General features: G+C 36.6%; 2 protein-coding genes across 7 annotated transcripts in view; one reads left to right on the plus strand and one right to left on the minus strand.

Moving 5' to 3' along the window:
* Positions 1-5,641, minus strand: part of LOC110841451 (organic cation transporter protein-like) — a 57,071-nt gene extending 51,430 nt beyond the window's left edge. Inside the window, exon 1 of one of the 3 annotated variants that reach the window (XM_022087017.2) lies at positions 5,468-5,641. The gene's annotated coding sequence lies outside the window, so the exon portion shown is untranslated. Of the gene's footprint in view, positions 1-90; positions 165-5,444 lie in introns of those variants that run through there. The other 2 variants (XM_022087016.2, XM_087346545.1) reach the window with 2 other exon arrangements.
* Positions 1-16,730, plus strand: part of LOC110841452 (organic cation transporter protein) — a 77,565-nt gene that overhangs the window by 55,759 nt on the left and 5,076 nt on the right. For 3 of the 4 annotated variants that reach the window (XM_087346549.1, XM_087346550.1, XM_022087021.2), the window contains 7 exons: positions 3,317-3,560; positions 8,439-8,595; positions 12,536-12,664; positions 13,319-13,565; positions 13,716-13,856; positions 14,097-14,200; positions 15,856-16,010. In XM_087346549.1, coding sequence (XP_087202675.1) covers positions 13,329-13,565; positions 13,716-13,856; positions 14,097-14,200; positions 15,856-16,010 — 637 coding nt within the window. In that variant the 5' untranslated portion in view covers positions 3,317-3,560; positions 8,439-8,595; positions 12,536-12,664; positions 13,319-13,328. Of the gene's footprint in view, positions 1-3,316; positions 3,561-8,438; positions 8,596-11,753; positions 11,772-12,535; positions 12,665-13,318; positions 13,566-13,715; positions 13,857-14,096; positions 14,201-15,855; positions 16,011-16,730 lie in introns of those variants that run through there. The other variant, XM_087346551.1, reaches the window with a different exon arrangement.

Below are 16,730 nucleotides of genomic sequence, written 5' to 3' on the forward strand. Positions count from 1 at the left end.
TTCAATGAGTCATTTTATCTCGGGTGAAGCCCAGCTCAGATGCCCATTGATTTGGCAAATTAACGCCTGCTTTGTCAAATTAAAACTCACCTTCTTGCTTCTTCGAAAACACTGACTTTCTTTCCACGGCTTGTACGTTCCAATTACCAGGGAAAACTGTGTAATCAATAGGCTATGCGTACAGTTTTGAGTCAGAAAATCAACATTGAAACACAGAATTGCTTTGTAAAATTTAACTCTTATCTACACATCGTGATATAAACTGGATCTTTCGCTTTGGTCCACTTAGCAAGGATTATTATTAACTTGTATAAAACACTGCGCGAATAAAATTCCATGCCACTTATGGATAATGAAGATTAATTACCGTGCTCACAAAAGCATGGCCAGTTTAATCAAGTCCACAACCTCGTTTAATATATTTCAAGATCCATTTCAGTGTATTCGGTTCGAAGTTTTCATGACGACGAAAAATTGTTTTGATTTCCTGAGTTTTCACACCGTGTATTCCTGTTAATGGGCATTACTGCTTAGGAGAAACCTGCAGCCTCTATATTCAGGGTGAAAATTGGCAACACTGGGATGCGGATGGGTTATGTTGGAAAGTTCCAAAATTAAGATTGCATGGGGGCAGACTCTCCATGTCTCTGTATGACGTGATTCGTCGGAAAATGTGTGAATTTAGAATAGAAAAGGAAATCAAAAGGAAAAACATGTTTTGTTATGTGTAAGTTATGTAACTTACGTTCGTAAAATCCATATTGCGCAAATGTTGCATAGGTAAGGGTTGAATGAAGTTTAATTTGTATTTTAACGTTTATCCTATTTATGAACCTGAGCCTAAAATTTTGATCTTAGGTTAAAAACTTGTGTGCAGACTATACAGGACCGAAGCATATATTTTCATTTCAACGAGAGAACGAATATTATTCCATCTATTCTCCATTTTACAGGGTACTTACTTCTATGTACCTGAGACAAATCTTGCCCCTGAGGTACATAGTGTTACATGCATTAAAGACATTTCGCGTGAGGCATTATATATTTTACATGAGCGTCTTTCGGATGATGTATGATGTCCTAGAATGGCGGTTTTCAGAAGTTCCCTAATGTCGTGTTCGCCTGGGATGATATTATTATTACTATGTATTGTCCTATTTTTTATCTTTGTGTTTAATTTTCTTGTGCTGACTCTGTAATGAGCTCATGTAGCTGTTGAATTAACACGTTGAAGAAAATAACTTTATCAAATTTAATTATTCAACAGTCCCCCTGGGGCTGTTTCGATCCAGAACTAATTCAGAAACAACGAATTCTTGGAACATTAGCTAGGATCACTTGCAGTAGGAATCTGCACATAGCAAGTTCTCCATACACATGACAAAGTAACACAGTTGATCGGGAAGACGTATTAGTGCCACAGAGCGGGTTCGAACTCGTGATCCCAGTGCTCGAGCGATATAAAACGTGCGATATTTTGATCACGTAGTCATTGAGAGATTTGAACTTCGTAACAATTACAGTGTAACGACATATTACCCAAAAGAAGCCTCTGGAACTTAGTTCGAATAAAAAAGAGACATAAAACCACACTTAACACCAAAAAAAAACACAATTTTCTTCATAAGTTCTTGGTGATGACCAAGCAGAGGAGCAGCTCCTAGCTACTCTTTCTTTTTGTCGTAGTTCCGCAAGGTTAAACTTGTTTCCACGTGTATAAAACGCCTATCATCCTCACTTGGTACAAACTCCTTCATACAGAGTATTTATGCAAGATGTCTTATTTTTATAGTGTACGATAATGATAAGGTGTACTCCACCGGAGTAGACATACACTTACGTCATTCGATTCTTGCTATCTTTCATGCCGAATCGAATTTGAAGTTCATTCAGTGCAGATACAATTCTGTTGTTGCAAAGTTAATTACACTACAGAAATCGTAATATACAGCCAGAAATTACATTTATAATTTGTTAAATAACTCCTCGGTGAAGAATCTTTTTTGAAAGGATTATTGTCGCTCAGCTGATGGGTAATTTACCAGAATTTTAGAGCTTGAAGGCTGATATCCATATTCGTAAGATTCCACTACTGAACCCTGTCCTCAGACAGATGAATCAGTTTTTCACCTTCACGTCCTGTTTTCCTAAGAACCATCTAAAATTATATTTCCGTGTACACCGAAGTCTCTCATGCGGTTTCTTCCCTTTAAGTCTTTCAATGGAACTTCATGAATTTCTCATTTCTGTCATGCGTGTTAGATGTTCCGCCCGTATCACCTTCCTTTGATTTCACGAACCTAGTAGTTTGGTGAATAGTATTAATTACAAAATTCCTTCGTTGTATAGTCTTCTTCATCGTCCTGCTTCTTTCTCTTTCACAGGTCTAAATATTTCCCACGACACGTTGTTAACTAATGCCTTAAATACATATTATTCCCTCAGGGCTAGAGACCCAGTTTCACAGTCATACCAGACAAGGAGTAAAATTGGGCCCATAATTTTTTTTATTTAAATCGTGTTTTGGAGTAGGAGATGATAAAATAATATTTCGTTATTTGTATACCTCGCTTATTGAAAAAATATCTTGAATGCAGTTGTAAAGCTTAATGACCTTTTCGTTTTATGTCTCTCACAATAATGTAATTTCGAATTTTATTTAAAAAGGAGACGGCTGAGAATTGTTCACTAGCTAAGCGACTGTTAGCTTGTCAAGAAAATCTTCTGAAATTAGATTTGTTCCACATATAAGAAAGATTGGGGTCCGCAGTGGCCGCGCGGTCTGAGGCGTGGGTCATGTGCCACTTGGTCGCTGGGACCGTGGGTTCGAATCCCACTCATGCCATGGATGTTTGTCCGCGTCTTTCTGTGTTGTGCTGTCCTGTGTACAGGTAGAGGCCTTGCGACGGGCCGATCCCTCGTCCAAGGAGTCCTACCAAAATGTCTATAGATCAAGCCAACGAAAAGTTGGGACCCGCAGTGCTCAGGCACTTGAAGAACGGGTCGTTCCCAGTATCCCAGTATAAGAAAGATTAGAATGTTACTTCTGAATTAAATTTGTCTTCTCTATTCATCGTTTCATCCATCTATCACTTTTGTGCTTTAAACGTTGCAGTCATCCTGACCACAGTCAGTAATCTAAATAAATGTAATCTGCCCAGTCGTTTCCTTGAATTCGTTACAGTGGCTAATTTTGGGCTAACTGACTGGCAGAAAGTTATGTGATCACACCAACATCAGGATCAAGGACAGGTTAATCTGTGCCAAGTTATGTAAACTTTTGTAATTCAGTGGAATTTTTTACGAAATGTTTCAGCCAAACATCTGCGCAAAACATCCATTTAGAACACAGATGCTTGTACTACGAAGCAGGACCTAACAACAAGTCGAGATTCTAGTTTTCGTAAAATTTACTCTATACGCTATCAGACCAGTTATTACCCTGATGACAGCAGTAGTAAACTCCTCTGAAACGTCGGTTATCTACCAGACCATGCTGTGCAATGTTACAGAATAAAACCACCGTTCAAACTCGTCACGGTGAGAACGTCAAATCTCAGGTAATATGTATTTATTATTTTATTCCTAATATTTCTCTTTCTTCCCTCCTGCATTTTTTCACTGCTTTCTCTTTTCCTATTATATTTCCTCTTATCTCTTTTTACTAATAGACGCCATTAAACGCAATGAAACTTCAAAATAGGAGAACAGCTCAGCAGTAACATTAACGAGGTACATACATAATTCAAATGTGGGTCTGGTCTCTGATTATTTTTCTGCTATTTTGTCTCATTATCTGCAGACGAATACGTGGATACACTGGAATATGACAGATCATCTCCTTCTAAACTGTTACCTACTTATCTTTCACCATCTTATTCTACTTTTGTACAAGCCTATCAATTCATACAGCGTCATTCAATTAAGACTCAGTATCACCCTTCATTAATCTTAATTGTATGCGTTTTATTGTATGTGTTTTCTGTACCAGCGACAGGAACAAATGTTATGAGCTCAATATATATATATTTGGAATGAATAGCATTCTTTCCACCTGCGACGGTCTGTAATTAATACACTGAAATAAGTGGCTTTTCTTTGCTAGCAACTCAGTCATGAAACAGTAACTCTGTTCAATGAATAGCGCTTACCGACCCAACATATCGTGAGAGATGAACTGTATAGAACGTATTTCTCTACGTGCGTGAAAACACAATTCCATGTATGGTAACTCATTTCGTTAAGAATTTGTTTGCAATCTTTAGTCATCTTTAAGGTATGTTTATTCCATGGCTTCGAAGTCTTCCAAATTTGTACAGTCTTCAGAATCTCATGACAAACAACTGTTTTATATTACATAATGGGAGAATTCTGAGAATAAATATTAACACTACGTTACATTGAGATGAGTCAATGTGGCGAAGTTAAAATTCACGTACACATATTTCAGTGTCATTTGTATAGAGGCCCCTTTTAGATAACATTGAAGTTCAGTGCTTCAGTACATTTCGTAGAAACTAAGAACTCTAAGAGAAATCAAGAGTATTTTAATTAATTTCACTGAATTGTTCAATGCAGTCTTTAAAGTTTTACATAACCCATTGTCCTTGATGCTAATTTATTGAAAATTTACACCATGGATACCGCAATCAGTAAAGAATATTTTGAGTGGCTGAGCGACTGTTAGCTTCTCAAAAAGGACTCAGTTCCATTAAGTAAGTGAGGAATTAATATATGCTAACTCTGTTGTTAGCAACTATAAGAGGAAAGCACCAATCAGTATATGTACAAATTACTTCGTAAATATTATATATATGCCATATCTTACTAATCACAGGCTTAGGGTATTTTCCAGTTAGTTGGTAAACAATGTTGTTTGTTAAAAGAGACATTGAGCCGACCTGAATAGGACGTTTATAATACATGAAACTTTTATAACGTACTCCATGATATATGTATATATGCTAAAAAAACTATATTATCATCCACACCGCCGTGAAAATAACAAATCTCACATTGGCATATCTTTTATGTGACAGGTTTTGTTGCTAATAAACTAAAAATAATCACTGATCATTGCGAGAAGCTTGAGATTTGTACTCACAAAATATTATTTGCGTGGTTAAATCAAGTAAAATAGTGTGTCACGAGCAACTGACAATTTTCATCGAAAAATGTTGATGTCTAAGTTTAGTTAGCAAACCTAGCAGTAGATGGGCGAAAATACAACTGTTAAGATGTAAATATCTTAAAGAAATAGTGTATGAAAATGTGAACTTAGTTCATCTGGCTCAGGAAATATTCCATTGGTGGTTCCTCTGATTAAGACAATGAATCTTCAGGTTCCATAACAAGCAGGGAAATTTAATGACTAGCTGAACGACTTTATTTTACCAAGAAGGACTCTGTTCTATTGAATTATTTTATCACTAATTAAGACTTACCCTTAACATTCAGATTTCGATACCTGTCAAATAAAATTCGTCTGGCAGCTTAGTTTGCAACTTCAGAAGGCATACAATCCTGTATAAACACACCTCACTGTTCACACGCTTATATCAGCTTACCCACGTCCAATAAGCTGTGTCACTTGACAAGACTATCTAGTTTTCAAGATGGTAATGTGCTTCTACGCGCGTCTTCTCGCCTCGGGCTCTTTCATTGGCCAGCTTCTGAAACGTCACTCTGTTAACGGCAGTTTTACTGCAGCGTAAATTTATTACGTCCTTGATCGTTCAGTCGTTTAACGATAAAAAAACGCGGAAATAAAAATGAATGCTCGTACCGGTCAGCATAGTAATGTAAACATTTAATGTCATCTGATCATTCCGCCCGAATGAATTATTAATAGATCTAATTGCATTTTTAAAGTTTAGTAGACTACGGAATATTTATCGCCATGCTCTTCTGCTAGAAGCTATTTTAAAATTGTTCCATCTGCCCCCCCCCCCCCCCGAATAAATGTAGGCCTAACTGCTCACCTCTGCATTAAACCAAACTGAAGTACGAGATATATAATCAAATAAAATTCTGTAAACAGGGTCTCTTAATAGCCAATTATGAATTGTTCTTGTTGGAATGTTTAATCATTTACGTAGCCCAAGTTTAAGCCGGTAAGGAGTGTGTGTGTATCCCTCCCTATGAATTTTGAACCAACTAGCGGATATTTATGAAACTCAGTGTGAAAATCATGCCAACCCTGCACTTTCTAATATCCCTCCATCAATAATACCAACATAAGAGGTGCGAAGTTCTGAGGGATCCTGAAATTAGGAATACATATGAAAATTTATCTTAAGAAAACATACAACTATTAGTCATTTTCTTATTGCATGTGAAACAACCTTGTGGCTTCGCGATATTAATATTCAGTTTTAGACTTTACGGTGATAACGTCGATAATTTCAGTTAGTAAAATTTTGTATGCGTAAGTGTGCACACTTTTGTTTCGTTACAAACTTAGTGACTGGAAGACCTTGGAGTTCTTATCGGGCAAATTACAGTAGCCGGAATATACAGCCTGATAGTGGTATTCGTTAATAGAAGAGTGTCACTAATTTGTTGGGCTACAATGGCTTTCTTCCACATCCCTTACAATCCATTATTCAATAATTATCTTATCATTTGACGCTACATAATCTTAGCCATTGAATAGATCGTTAAATACACCATAAATTAATTTTTACTTATTGTTACAGTCTTTACGACTTTGATTGCAGCTTTTGAAGAAAGTATCGATAGGTCGTTAAAGACCGTCTCTCTCGTTATAGGCCTACTTTCACTCCAACTTAATGACTGTCTCGTGTAGCCAAGTCACAATAACCTGTCAGGTCCCGCGACTGAGGTACTTATTACTTCATACTGTCATTTAAAACACAGAAAGAAATATGTATGCATAACGCTACAATCCTTGTCGCTATGTTATTGCCCCTAGAACAGGGGTTTTTAACCCGCTGTCTGCGGGCCGCATACGGCCTTCCGTTATGTTTTGTGTGGCACACGAACATTTTTTTTAAACTTAATGTCTTATCTGTGTGATGAAAAATAAAAAGCCTTATTAATGTAATCAGTTTTGGACTGTGAGAAAGTGTTCAGATTAATGAAGAACATAAAAAAGTAGGATGCGTCTTACTGATGAACACTAGAAGAGTTGCATGCGAATCTTGGAGATGGAAATTAAACCGGGAACAGAAATATTATTTGAGAAAAATCAGAGTCATATGTCTCACCTGTGGCTGATTTTGTTGAACAAATTTATTGTGATGTATGAATTGATTCGTGTTCATGTACAAAATATGAGTGTAGCCTTCATTAAAGTGCCCAGTATTGTTAGATTTTAGCCAAAATTGTTATGTACTTATACGTTTAAGTAAAACACACTATTATGAAATTTAACGAGAATCAGTTTAGCGGCTCTCGAGTTCAACATAAATGGTGCATTTAATAAGTAAATTTTATCACTTCTGTTGCAGACGCTCCAAACATGAAGTAATGTATCTTTTTCATTAAACCAATTGAACTTTATCTTAATTTTATAATGAAATAACGTCTGTTTGTGTTTATGGGAAACGAAACAAATTGCTGTAAAATAATTTAACATTTTGAGCTGAAATAACTTTATTTCGTTTGGACAGTGAGGTGAAGTGAAGGGAGGTAAATTTGGGTGAGGATGGGAAGGCTTCATAAGTGTAGAGAAGGTCCTGATGAAATGTGAGTGCATCAGTTCATGACGTATGTAATTCATTACTGTTACTGTCTTATGTCTAGTTGGTATTAATTTTTAAGTTATATACTTTAGGTTATATGGTTTTGTAATCTTATGAGTTGTTTTGTTGTGTCTTATTGTTTTTGTTGTGTCTTATGTTCTGTTGTGTCTTATTGTTTTGTGTCTTATTGTAGGACCACTACCACCGGGTAAAAACCCATTTGCAGTCAAAAACAAATAATAATAATAATAAATAATTTTAGAAAGGCGAATTAAAGTCTTTGAGGATTATAAAATAATTACTAAGAATCTCATCATACAACACAAAAGGTTTTACAATTGAATAAAATTTTTATTGGATATTATCCATCGTCTAGTAAATATAAAACGTAAAAACGACGTTTCGGAGATGGGACTCTATCTCCGTCTTCAGGTTCCTACACAGTTGGGATTAGCTCTATCTAGTGGGCCCAACTGTGTAGGAACCTGAAGACGGAGATAGAGTCCCATCTCCGAAACGTCGTTTTTACGTTTTATATTTACTAGACGATGGATAATATCCAAGAAAATTTTTATTCAATTGACTCTTCACCATCGTCAAGAAGTTTTAGATTTGAAGTTTTACAATCTATCTAAATTACACAACAAGGACATTTAAATTATTCAGTTAGAAATCTGATTAAATTTGCAACGATTGGACCCATGGGATTAGGGAGATGTTCATCCTTTACAGACTCTTCATCGTGGATCCAGCCTTGAACAAACATGGTGAATGAGGATTCATGCAGTGATGGAGGCGAGTGGCGTAACACCTGAAGGACACAGTACATTCGTATGCAGTGCATTGCCTCTTCGCAGTCCTTTTGAAAAGAACTTTATTGAAACGTTCGGTATGTGACCTCTAACTGTATACAATTAAGTCAGGTATGCGAGAGCCTTGTTTCTTACGACGACAGTAAATATTTATGACAACGTAGTGTCAACTCTTCAAACACACGTGAAGCACATGAATTACTTCCGTTTAAACAAATATACGAACATTTTACGCTTTAGATCTAGCACATGTAAACGAAAATCAAGCACTTTAGAACTCAGACCGGAAGTAACATAGGCGTACAGCTGTAGTAATTATTTCATTCATTCGTAATCTTCTTTTATTTATCCGTATGTGGCTTTTCTCTGTCTATTACTGATTGCAACTATTTGTGTCAGATGTCTGTTAAGGAAGCATACCAATATGTCTGCCAAATTTGAAGAATAACTAAATTAATTTAATTACTTTTAGATCCGTGTCAATAGGTTCGACAGCAAATCGAAGGTGAACACTATATTTTGCTTGGACGTCTGTATCCGATTCTTGACCAATCATTAGTGTAGCACATTATCATTGATGCAAACACATTGCACGATAAACGTCATTCAAGACAACCGGAAACAGCACTAAGATATTGGATTTATCTCCGCCCTCATGAGCCTCGATAATCTTGTCAGTAAGATAAAATATTGAAGATTGAGACTGCATATCTCAGCCACATGTCTAGGCCAAAGTCCATACATACGTGGGTAGTACTGAAATTTGTAAAGTTCGATCACTTTAATAGCTACTTAAAACTGAAGAGCCAAAATGTACTTGTACGTAGTCCTGCATACTTTTTAATCCCTTGGTATATTTTGACGGAAATTTATGTAGGATATCACTTGCGTGTATACTAGCTTCATTCAGATTAATTAATTTTAAGCGATAACTTAAGTGAAATGTCCCTAATACAGAAGTGTTCATTTAGGCCTGTTTTCGTATGAATCCCTTTTACAGATTTATGCGTAACTTGGTTCGTGATACTAATGACCTGTAAAACAAATGTTATCGTATGTAGGTCTACTTACTAATCGATACTTGTTTACACTTGAGGAAAACAATTTCCTGAATAATGAACTCCCATGGTTTTGTCACGCACACTGAACATTTTCGTGTAATTATTTACAAATCTGTACATCAAAACCTTCAGATTCAGTTTAAAATCTGTAAATGTTACGGAATGCTTTAAATAAGCCCAGGTGTGTCTCTGAACAAAGTAAATAGGCCTGCAGTTAGGTAAAAGATGTTTCAGTAGTAATATTATATTGTTTCCTTGAATAAGTTTGTAACATAATTTATCTTCTTCATATCACTCAGCTTCATTTTGAAACGATTTAATGAATTGTTGTAAACTTGTACTTGTTTAAATCACATAGACCTTCCGTTTGGAAAGCATTGCTTTTCCAATTCAGAATTTTGTTTATTTTGATAATGAACTTGCATATGATACGAGCAGACAGAAACTAAATTTTGGTGTATTATTTTGCCACACATTTTTCTATGCTTTGAAGTTGTAGATTATTGTCAGCTATGATCAAGTAGAACTGGTACACGAATTATTAAATTACTTGTAATAAAATTACTATTACATTCATACCATCATCACCGTCGTCATAGTTATAATCATCACTTTGTTTGGCAGGTGATTTATAAATTATTTAGCAGGATGTTGGAGAAAGTTGTCTCCAGGACTTGCTTGTAAGACTTTGAATCATAACCTAACTTGTTATACCACTTTGCGGTGTTTCTAATCCATCATTTTGAATTCAAGGGCATTTATATACGTTTGAAAATAATTCAGTGTGATAACAGCGGTGATATCTTGTTTAATCCTATATTCTTATCGGAATGTTTTGTTGATTTATTGTTAAAATATTTCCGTAACGATATTTTGATAAATCTTCATACTTTGCTTTTTTAAAATATCCTAAATATTTTTACTATTAATAATATATTCCTCTGTGATTCTTTCTTCGTTGATCGTTGTTTTAAAATGTCAAATATTCTACTAATTCTAATGTTTAATACAACAAATTATATTAATGTAAAGCATTAATAATAACCAGAACACAAGTCACGCGTACATTAACACATAGTTCAAAATAACACACTATTTTAGTGCGATTTGGTATAAGTGTGAAGCCACGTTTAAAATGTTAAGGAAGACTTTCGGCAGCCGCATTCGAACCTCACACAAACAACTGACACTCCAAGCGGCTTTTTGGGTGCGCCTTAATTATTTAAAATCAGTAGAGTAAAGATGCATTTCACGGAGAAGGGGCCATTTAAAGTCTGTGCACATAAAGGGAAAGTAGAAACTAGTATATGCGTAGCTTGTGCCACATTATACTCTAAAACGTATTGATAATGTCTCATTGTTCGCATACACGAACAGTAAGTGATGTTGATCTTCTGTGTTGTGACGCTGTGTGGATTCGTAGGTAGAAACCAGAACTTCATCTCTGAAGATGGAGCCAGTGTTCATGCAAAACGAAGGTATCTACATGCGAATACACCTGGTTTCAGACCCCAGAAAAAGAACTTCTTCATTTTTATCACTTTCAGAACCTCAAAACTCAAATACGACGTGGTTTTGCTAGAAATATTTTATGACTAGTCTTAGCTGAATCCGCATAATTAAATTATCTGTATATAGTTTCGTAGTTCATAATGTTATGCAATTTTTTATGGATATATTACCAGCTTCTTTTACTAACTGTTTGTTTGCCAGTATTTACATCACCAGTCGCGTTTAAGCCCAAAACGCAATATTCAGTGGTACCTTGTTTATATATTTGATTCAGAAAAAAAATACACTAATTTAGATCACTGAGTTAACATAAACAACGCATTTATTACGAAATACTGAATGAGTTGCGTAAGACGTTAAAATTTATTTAAAACATGTTGAAGATAGTATTATTTATACATTACACAACTACTATAAGTATTATAACTTCACATTTCAATATTCCTCGACTTAATTTGTCTCATTTGCATTTTAGTTTTTTTGTTGCGACATCAACGTTGCTTTATATTACTTTGACTTTACGTATGGTACGTATCATTCACAGTTTACTTACAATTCGTGTGAATTATCACTGCTTACTGTATACGTAGTTATCGCTGTTTTCAAGAAACAATTTGTGTATAACCTTGTTTTTACTTTCTTAATCTTAAAGTAGCCGCACTGGCGAAACGTTCTGTCTTGTAAGTATAGCTCCTCCGTATGTAAAGTATAATAGTATTTTCAATGGCTTTTAAAGGAATTTTAACATTTCAGTCTCTCTTAATAATGACGTTTATTTTGATATAATTATCAGTTTTCTTGAATCAAGTACAAATAATGTTCCACTGATGATTGCCCTGTAGGAATGAAACTTTTCTGATGCAAATACAAGCCAGAAAATAATAAGTACAAATATTTGGTTTTTATAATATTTTAACACACTACTGTTCCATGGTGTGAAGAGTTTTTTGTTTCTGAATTATTTGTTTTCTTCGCATTTTTACATTGTTTAAATTACAAATAAAATTCAAAAAGTTCAGGAAGTTGGGTTCTGCTTCCGTCTTCAGCTTTTAAGTGTATTGTGGGCTTAAGCCTCTTTCATCCTTGGAATCCTGCCGTTTGGCTATGAGTGGAATCGTAGAGATCAGAGACAGGTGAATAAAATAAATAATTATTAGGTGAAATAATGACGTAAAATTAATTTGAGTTCCCAAAGTAATAAACATTAACTGAAAGAAAACCTGTCTCAGAAAGAGAGAGTGAAGGTAAAACAATAAAAAAAGATAAAGTAGGTTAAAAGGGCAGCTGGAGATATGGAGGACACGAAGTATGCTGTGGCCAGGTATTTTCACTTTCTAATGATCTTCCCTACCTGCACGTTCAGAATATTCTTGCAGGAAGTGTTTGACTGTTTAGCAGTGAATTCATTGTTTCGTGTGCCTCTACGGATGACCGTACATTTCAGAAATGAAACTTTCCTTCAGAGATCTTCACACGAGCTGCAGAAACCGTACTTCAAATCCAACAAACTGAAGACAAGGATACCTACGAAGCCTTGAAATTGTCACAAGACAGACAAATCCTGAAACACTCGGTGAGTTGATTGAAAATATTTTTGTAATTCATTCATTAATCTTACACCACAACGATTCTAAAGTTATATTGACACTTCATAAGATATAGTCATAATTATATGCAATTTTAAGTATAGATTTATATTAAAAGGCGTTTGAGGTTAACTTTTACTGTTACCGCGCGGTCATATATGCAGTTCTTGATGCCCAAAACATTGAAATCCTGTGTTGGAATCTCACTGTCAGCATTAATTTATGTCAACGTTGTCCTGTGTTATACTGGCCTGTGTAGGCAAAGGCCTTGCGTCTGGATGGCCACATACAAGGACCCCGTCCGCGAAAACCTACAAGAAGCAGCTCATCTTTCTCGCGATTTACGAACTTTGGTCTTATGAATTTTCGTTACAACGTACCATGTACATTTATACTATTTTTCATTTTACTAATATTATTTCCACCATAACAAAGAACCCTGTGCCACAGGTGACTTCCAAGGTATCCAGTCACATCAGAACCATAATGATGGGGAGAGGGTTGGTTCCCGAAACGTCGGTTTACTACCATAACCAGTTGACGCTGCCGATTGCCCGAGAAGATTTTATTGATTGTATTCGCCTCTAAAGTCTCAAATCCTATATTTCCAGGAAGAACATTTCATTGTAATTTTTCTGCAGTATCTGGACAATGGCATATCCCGGATCGACGTCAGATGCACTGCAGAAAGTAGTGGGAGGCTTCGGTCGTTGGCAGGCCGGTGTTAGCATTCTGATGGCATTGCTGAAGCTGCCAATAGCCTGGTTTCAGCTCGGCATCATTGTCCTGGAGGCACGTACTGACTTCTGGTGTGCCAGACCCCATGGTCTGTATCGTAATTTTACCGTGGAGGAATGGAGAAATCTCAGTCATCCTCGCCTGGGAAAGGTAAGTCACTTTAAAACAACAATCCGAGAATTATAAGGAATGGAAAAAACATTAACACATGCTGTTCTGCTTGTTTCAGATCTCGTGTAATCCGGTTCGCTCATTTTATTTATCTGATTGTACTTCCTGCTTTATTTGACGTGTTTACAGGGTGGTTATGACGCATGCAGGATATACGACCTCAACTACACGATAGATATAGTGCAAGATGTAGCCGAAGGGAGCAGTACTGTCGCGTGCCAGAACTGGGAATACAGCAGGGACATATTCAAGGAAAACATTGTAACAGAGGTCAGTTCAAACTTTTTGTACCACGATCTATTAATTCGACTAATAAAATACATTCCCGCTTCTTTCCTGAACGATACCATTTAAATCGTAATAGAAGAAAAATAACAATTAAGGGGAAAAAATTTACTTAGTGGTGCTACCTACCCCGAGCCAACCCAAATATTAAATTTTACGAAAACCCGTTCAGTTGTATCCATGAAACATGCGGACAGGGTCGTCTGACGTGTTCCCTTGTTGCAGTGGGACCTAGTCTGCGGTCGATCCGTGTTGGTAGACGTAGCACAAGCGACTTTCATGGCTGGAGTTCTGTTGGGCAACGTTGTGTTTGGCATTGTTGCTGACAGGTGGGTGTAACACAACCTGTTCTCACCAAATGATTTCTGTGCAGATGTCACTGCCCTTCGCCGCACCGCAGGACGCTAAGCAATCATACCGTTGCTCTGCTTATAGTTATAGCGACTCATCTGATTGGCTCTATTTGAAATCAATTACATTCACGACAAAGTCCATAATTTTGCGTGAAAGTTAATTTAATTTATTTACCTACTACAAGCGTTCATAAACCAATTAATATACAACAAATAAGTCAAAGTAGAAAAAATCACATTTTGGAAGGTGGCTCTGCTTTCGTCATCGAGTGAAAGTATAAAAACGAATCTCTGCTGGTTCCGTTAGATAAAGTTGATTTCGATCCGTGTACCTGGGACCCAACCATTTACACTTTCACCTGATCACAGAAGCAGAACCAGCTTCCAAAACTACTTTTTTGAAAGAAACCTTTAGAGTAAGAGATGGAGGGAGTTGGAAGACTGTGAAGAATATTCGAACCTGAGAGGAAGAGAATGAAACGCAGAGCTTCGTAATTTTTGTTTGCCCTAATTTCATTAGTTAGTGTGATCAAATAAAATATGAAGGTTAGGACGAGATATGGAAAAGAATTTCAGTAGGAAAACCAGAAGTAAAGACCACATGAAAAACCTAAGTGCAAATGGATGAAAAATATTAACAAGGAATTTTAAAATATTCAGTGTGATGTGAACTTACCTCAAATGACTCAGGATGGCATCTGTAGTAAAATTTTGTGAAGACTTTAATTAATTTTCCGGGTCCATACAAGGATTGGAATTTCTTGTCCATGAGAGCAATTTTCAGCTTCTGTTTACCAAAAGACCGCGTCTGCTAGCTGATTTGAACGTTAAGGCCAAGGGTAATCTATGCAAAATTGGGACAGGACACCCATAGGAGTTTGAAGCAGGAACTTAATTTAGAAGCCTGCTGAGTTATATGGAGGTTTAGTTTCTATCTTAGTATTTATTACGATACGTCAGTTTGTTTATGATATTTGGTGGAATAATCACCATTTTTCTTAGAATAATACGAAATACATAAATACCTCTGTGGACAAAATGCAGAGTTATTAAATATTAGGGAAATAGTAGGCCTGCATATAATTTTCGTTCTTCTTTAAAGGGTTAAGTGGCCTAGGTTCACATTGTAGTACGTGAATTTCTGGAGGCCATCCATCTGTTGTAGAACCATTAGGGCTTTAGTGACACCTTGGCTTATTAATCTGTAATTAGATACTGACAGAACATTCGTGCAGTTTTTGAGTTTACATTCTATGGTTCAAGATCGGTAGTCATGGCCTCTTACATTAGTCACTCCAGAAAGGTAATGAGAAATGCAAATGTAAACAAAGGAAAGTCTATTTTTTGTACCCAAGCCTTTAATCGTGTTACTTCTTAGTATCCACTGGCCTTGCCGAGAGAGAAATAGAGAGTCCGGAAAAACAACGCAGTGAGCTCACATATCGATAGTGAACGGAGTTATGTCCGTTTAAACACTGTTTCAATCGTGTCTACAAAGTGATTAATTTCCCTAGCGTTTTTCGATCAAAATATTCAATCCGTTTCTAATTTCTACCATAGCTGTATGTTAACACAATCCATAGACGCCACAAGACACTGTGTAACGTGTGTTTGATGCCTCTGTTTTGCAGAATGGGTCGCAAACTGCCGCTCATAGTGGCAATTGCCCTGCAAGGCGCTGCTGGTGTCCTGTCAGCGCTCTCACCCTGGTTCAGCGGCTTCCTAGTGGCTCGTTTCCTCACGGCTTTGGCTACTGGAGGCACCATGATCATCAGCTTTGTTCTAGGTTCGCAGGCTTGCTTCGTATTTTCGTGCTAAATAGCATTTCCCAGCCGGTGGTCTGCGGATCTTTGCCATTCACGGCCGTTTTTAACCGGGACCAAACAGAACATGCCCAACTTTACTGGGTTGTGGATAGAAGGAATACAAATGCAAACAGAAAAAGTTATCGAGGAAATGAAACAGCGAGCTACAATGTATTGCCACCGGGAAATAATTTTTATTGTATGGTCAGTGTATGCTTTCTTATATTTTAACCTCCCACTACTCTGATCCCCACAGATTCGCCCTGAATACAGTAAGTATTACACCGGTTCGAAAATTCTAGTCATATTATGCTCCTTTTGAGACAGATGAAAAATTTGTTTTTCAAGTTGCGTTATCGTAGGATTTGAGATTCTCGCGGCGGTGAATACGAAGATGGCTGCCTTGCTCTTCCATTAATAGTCCCAGATGATGGAGGCAGCAAGGACCTCTGAAAACGTTGGTAAACTACACGGCGCTACAACCCAGAAGATAGTCGTCTTCGTTGCCGTGCTGAACATTTTGGCTACTACATTTTTCATATTCTTTGTTTGCGGTGTTAACTGTGGCTGGCCGTGTGTTGAGGATGGGGACACTGAATTTGGGGGTCTGTCGCTGTATCTTTCAGAAACAATGAGATGAAACACCATTAAAGTCTCTTTGAATCAAAAATATGCCTGATAAATGTAATGTTTTTATATGA

The sequence above is a fragment of the Zootermopsis nevadensis genome, unplaced genomic scaffold, assembly GCF_977971745.1.
Source record: "Zootermopsis nevadensis isolate Lab colony 2312 unplaced genomic scaffold, Znev_1.0 Znev_ptg000010l, whole genome shotgun sequence".
Classification (NCBI taxonomy): domain Eukaryota; kingdom Metazoa; phylum Arthropoda; class Insecta; order Blattodea; family Termopsidae; genus Zootermopsis; species Zootermopsis nevadensis.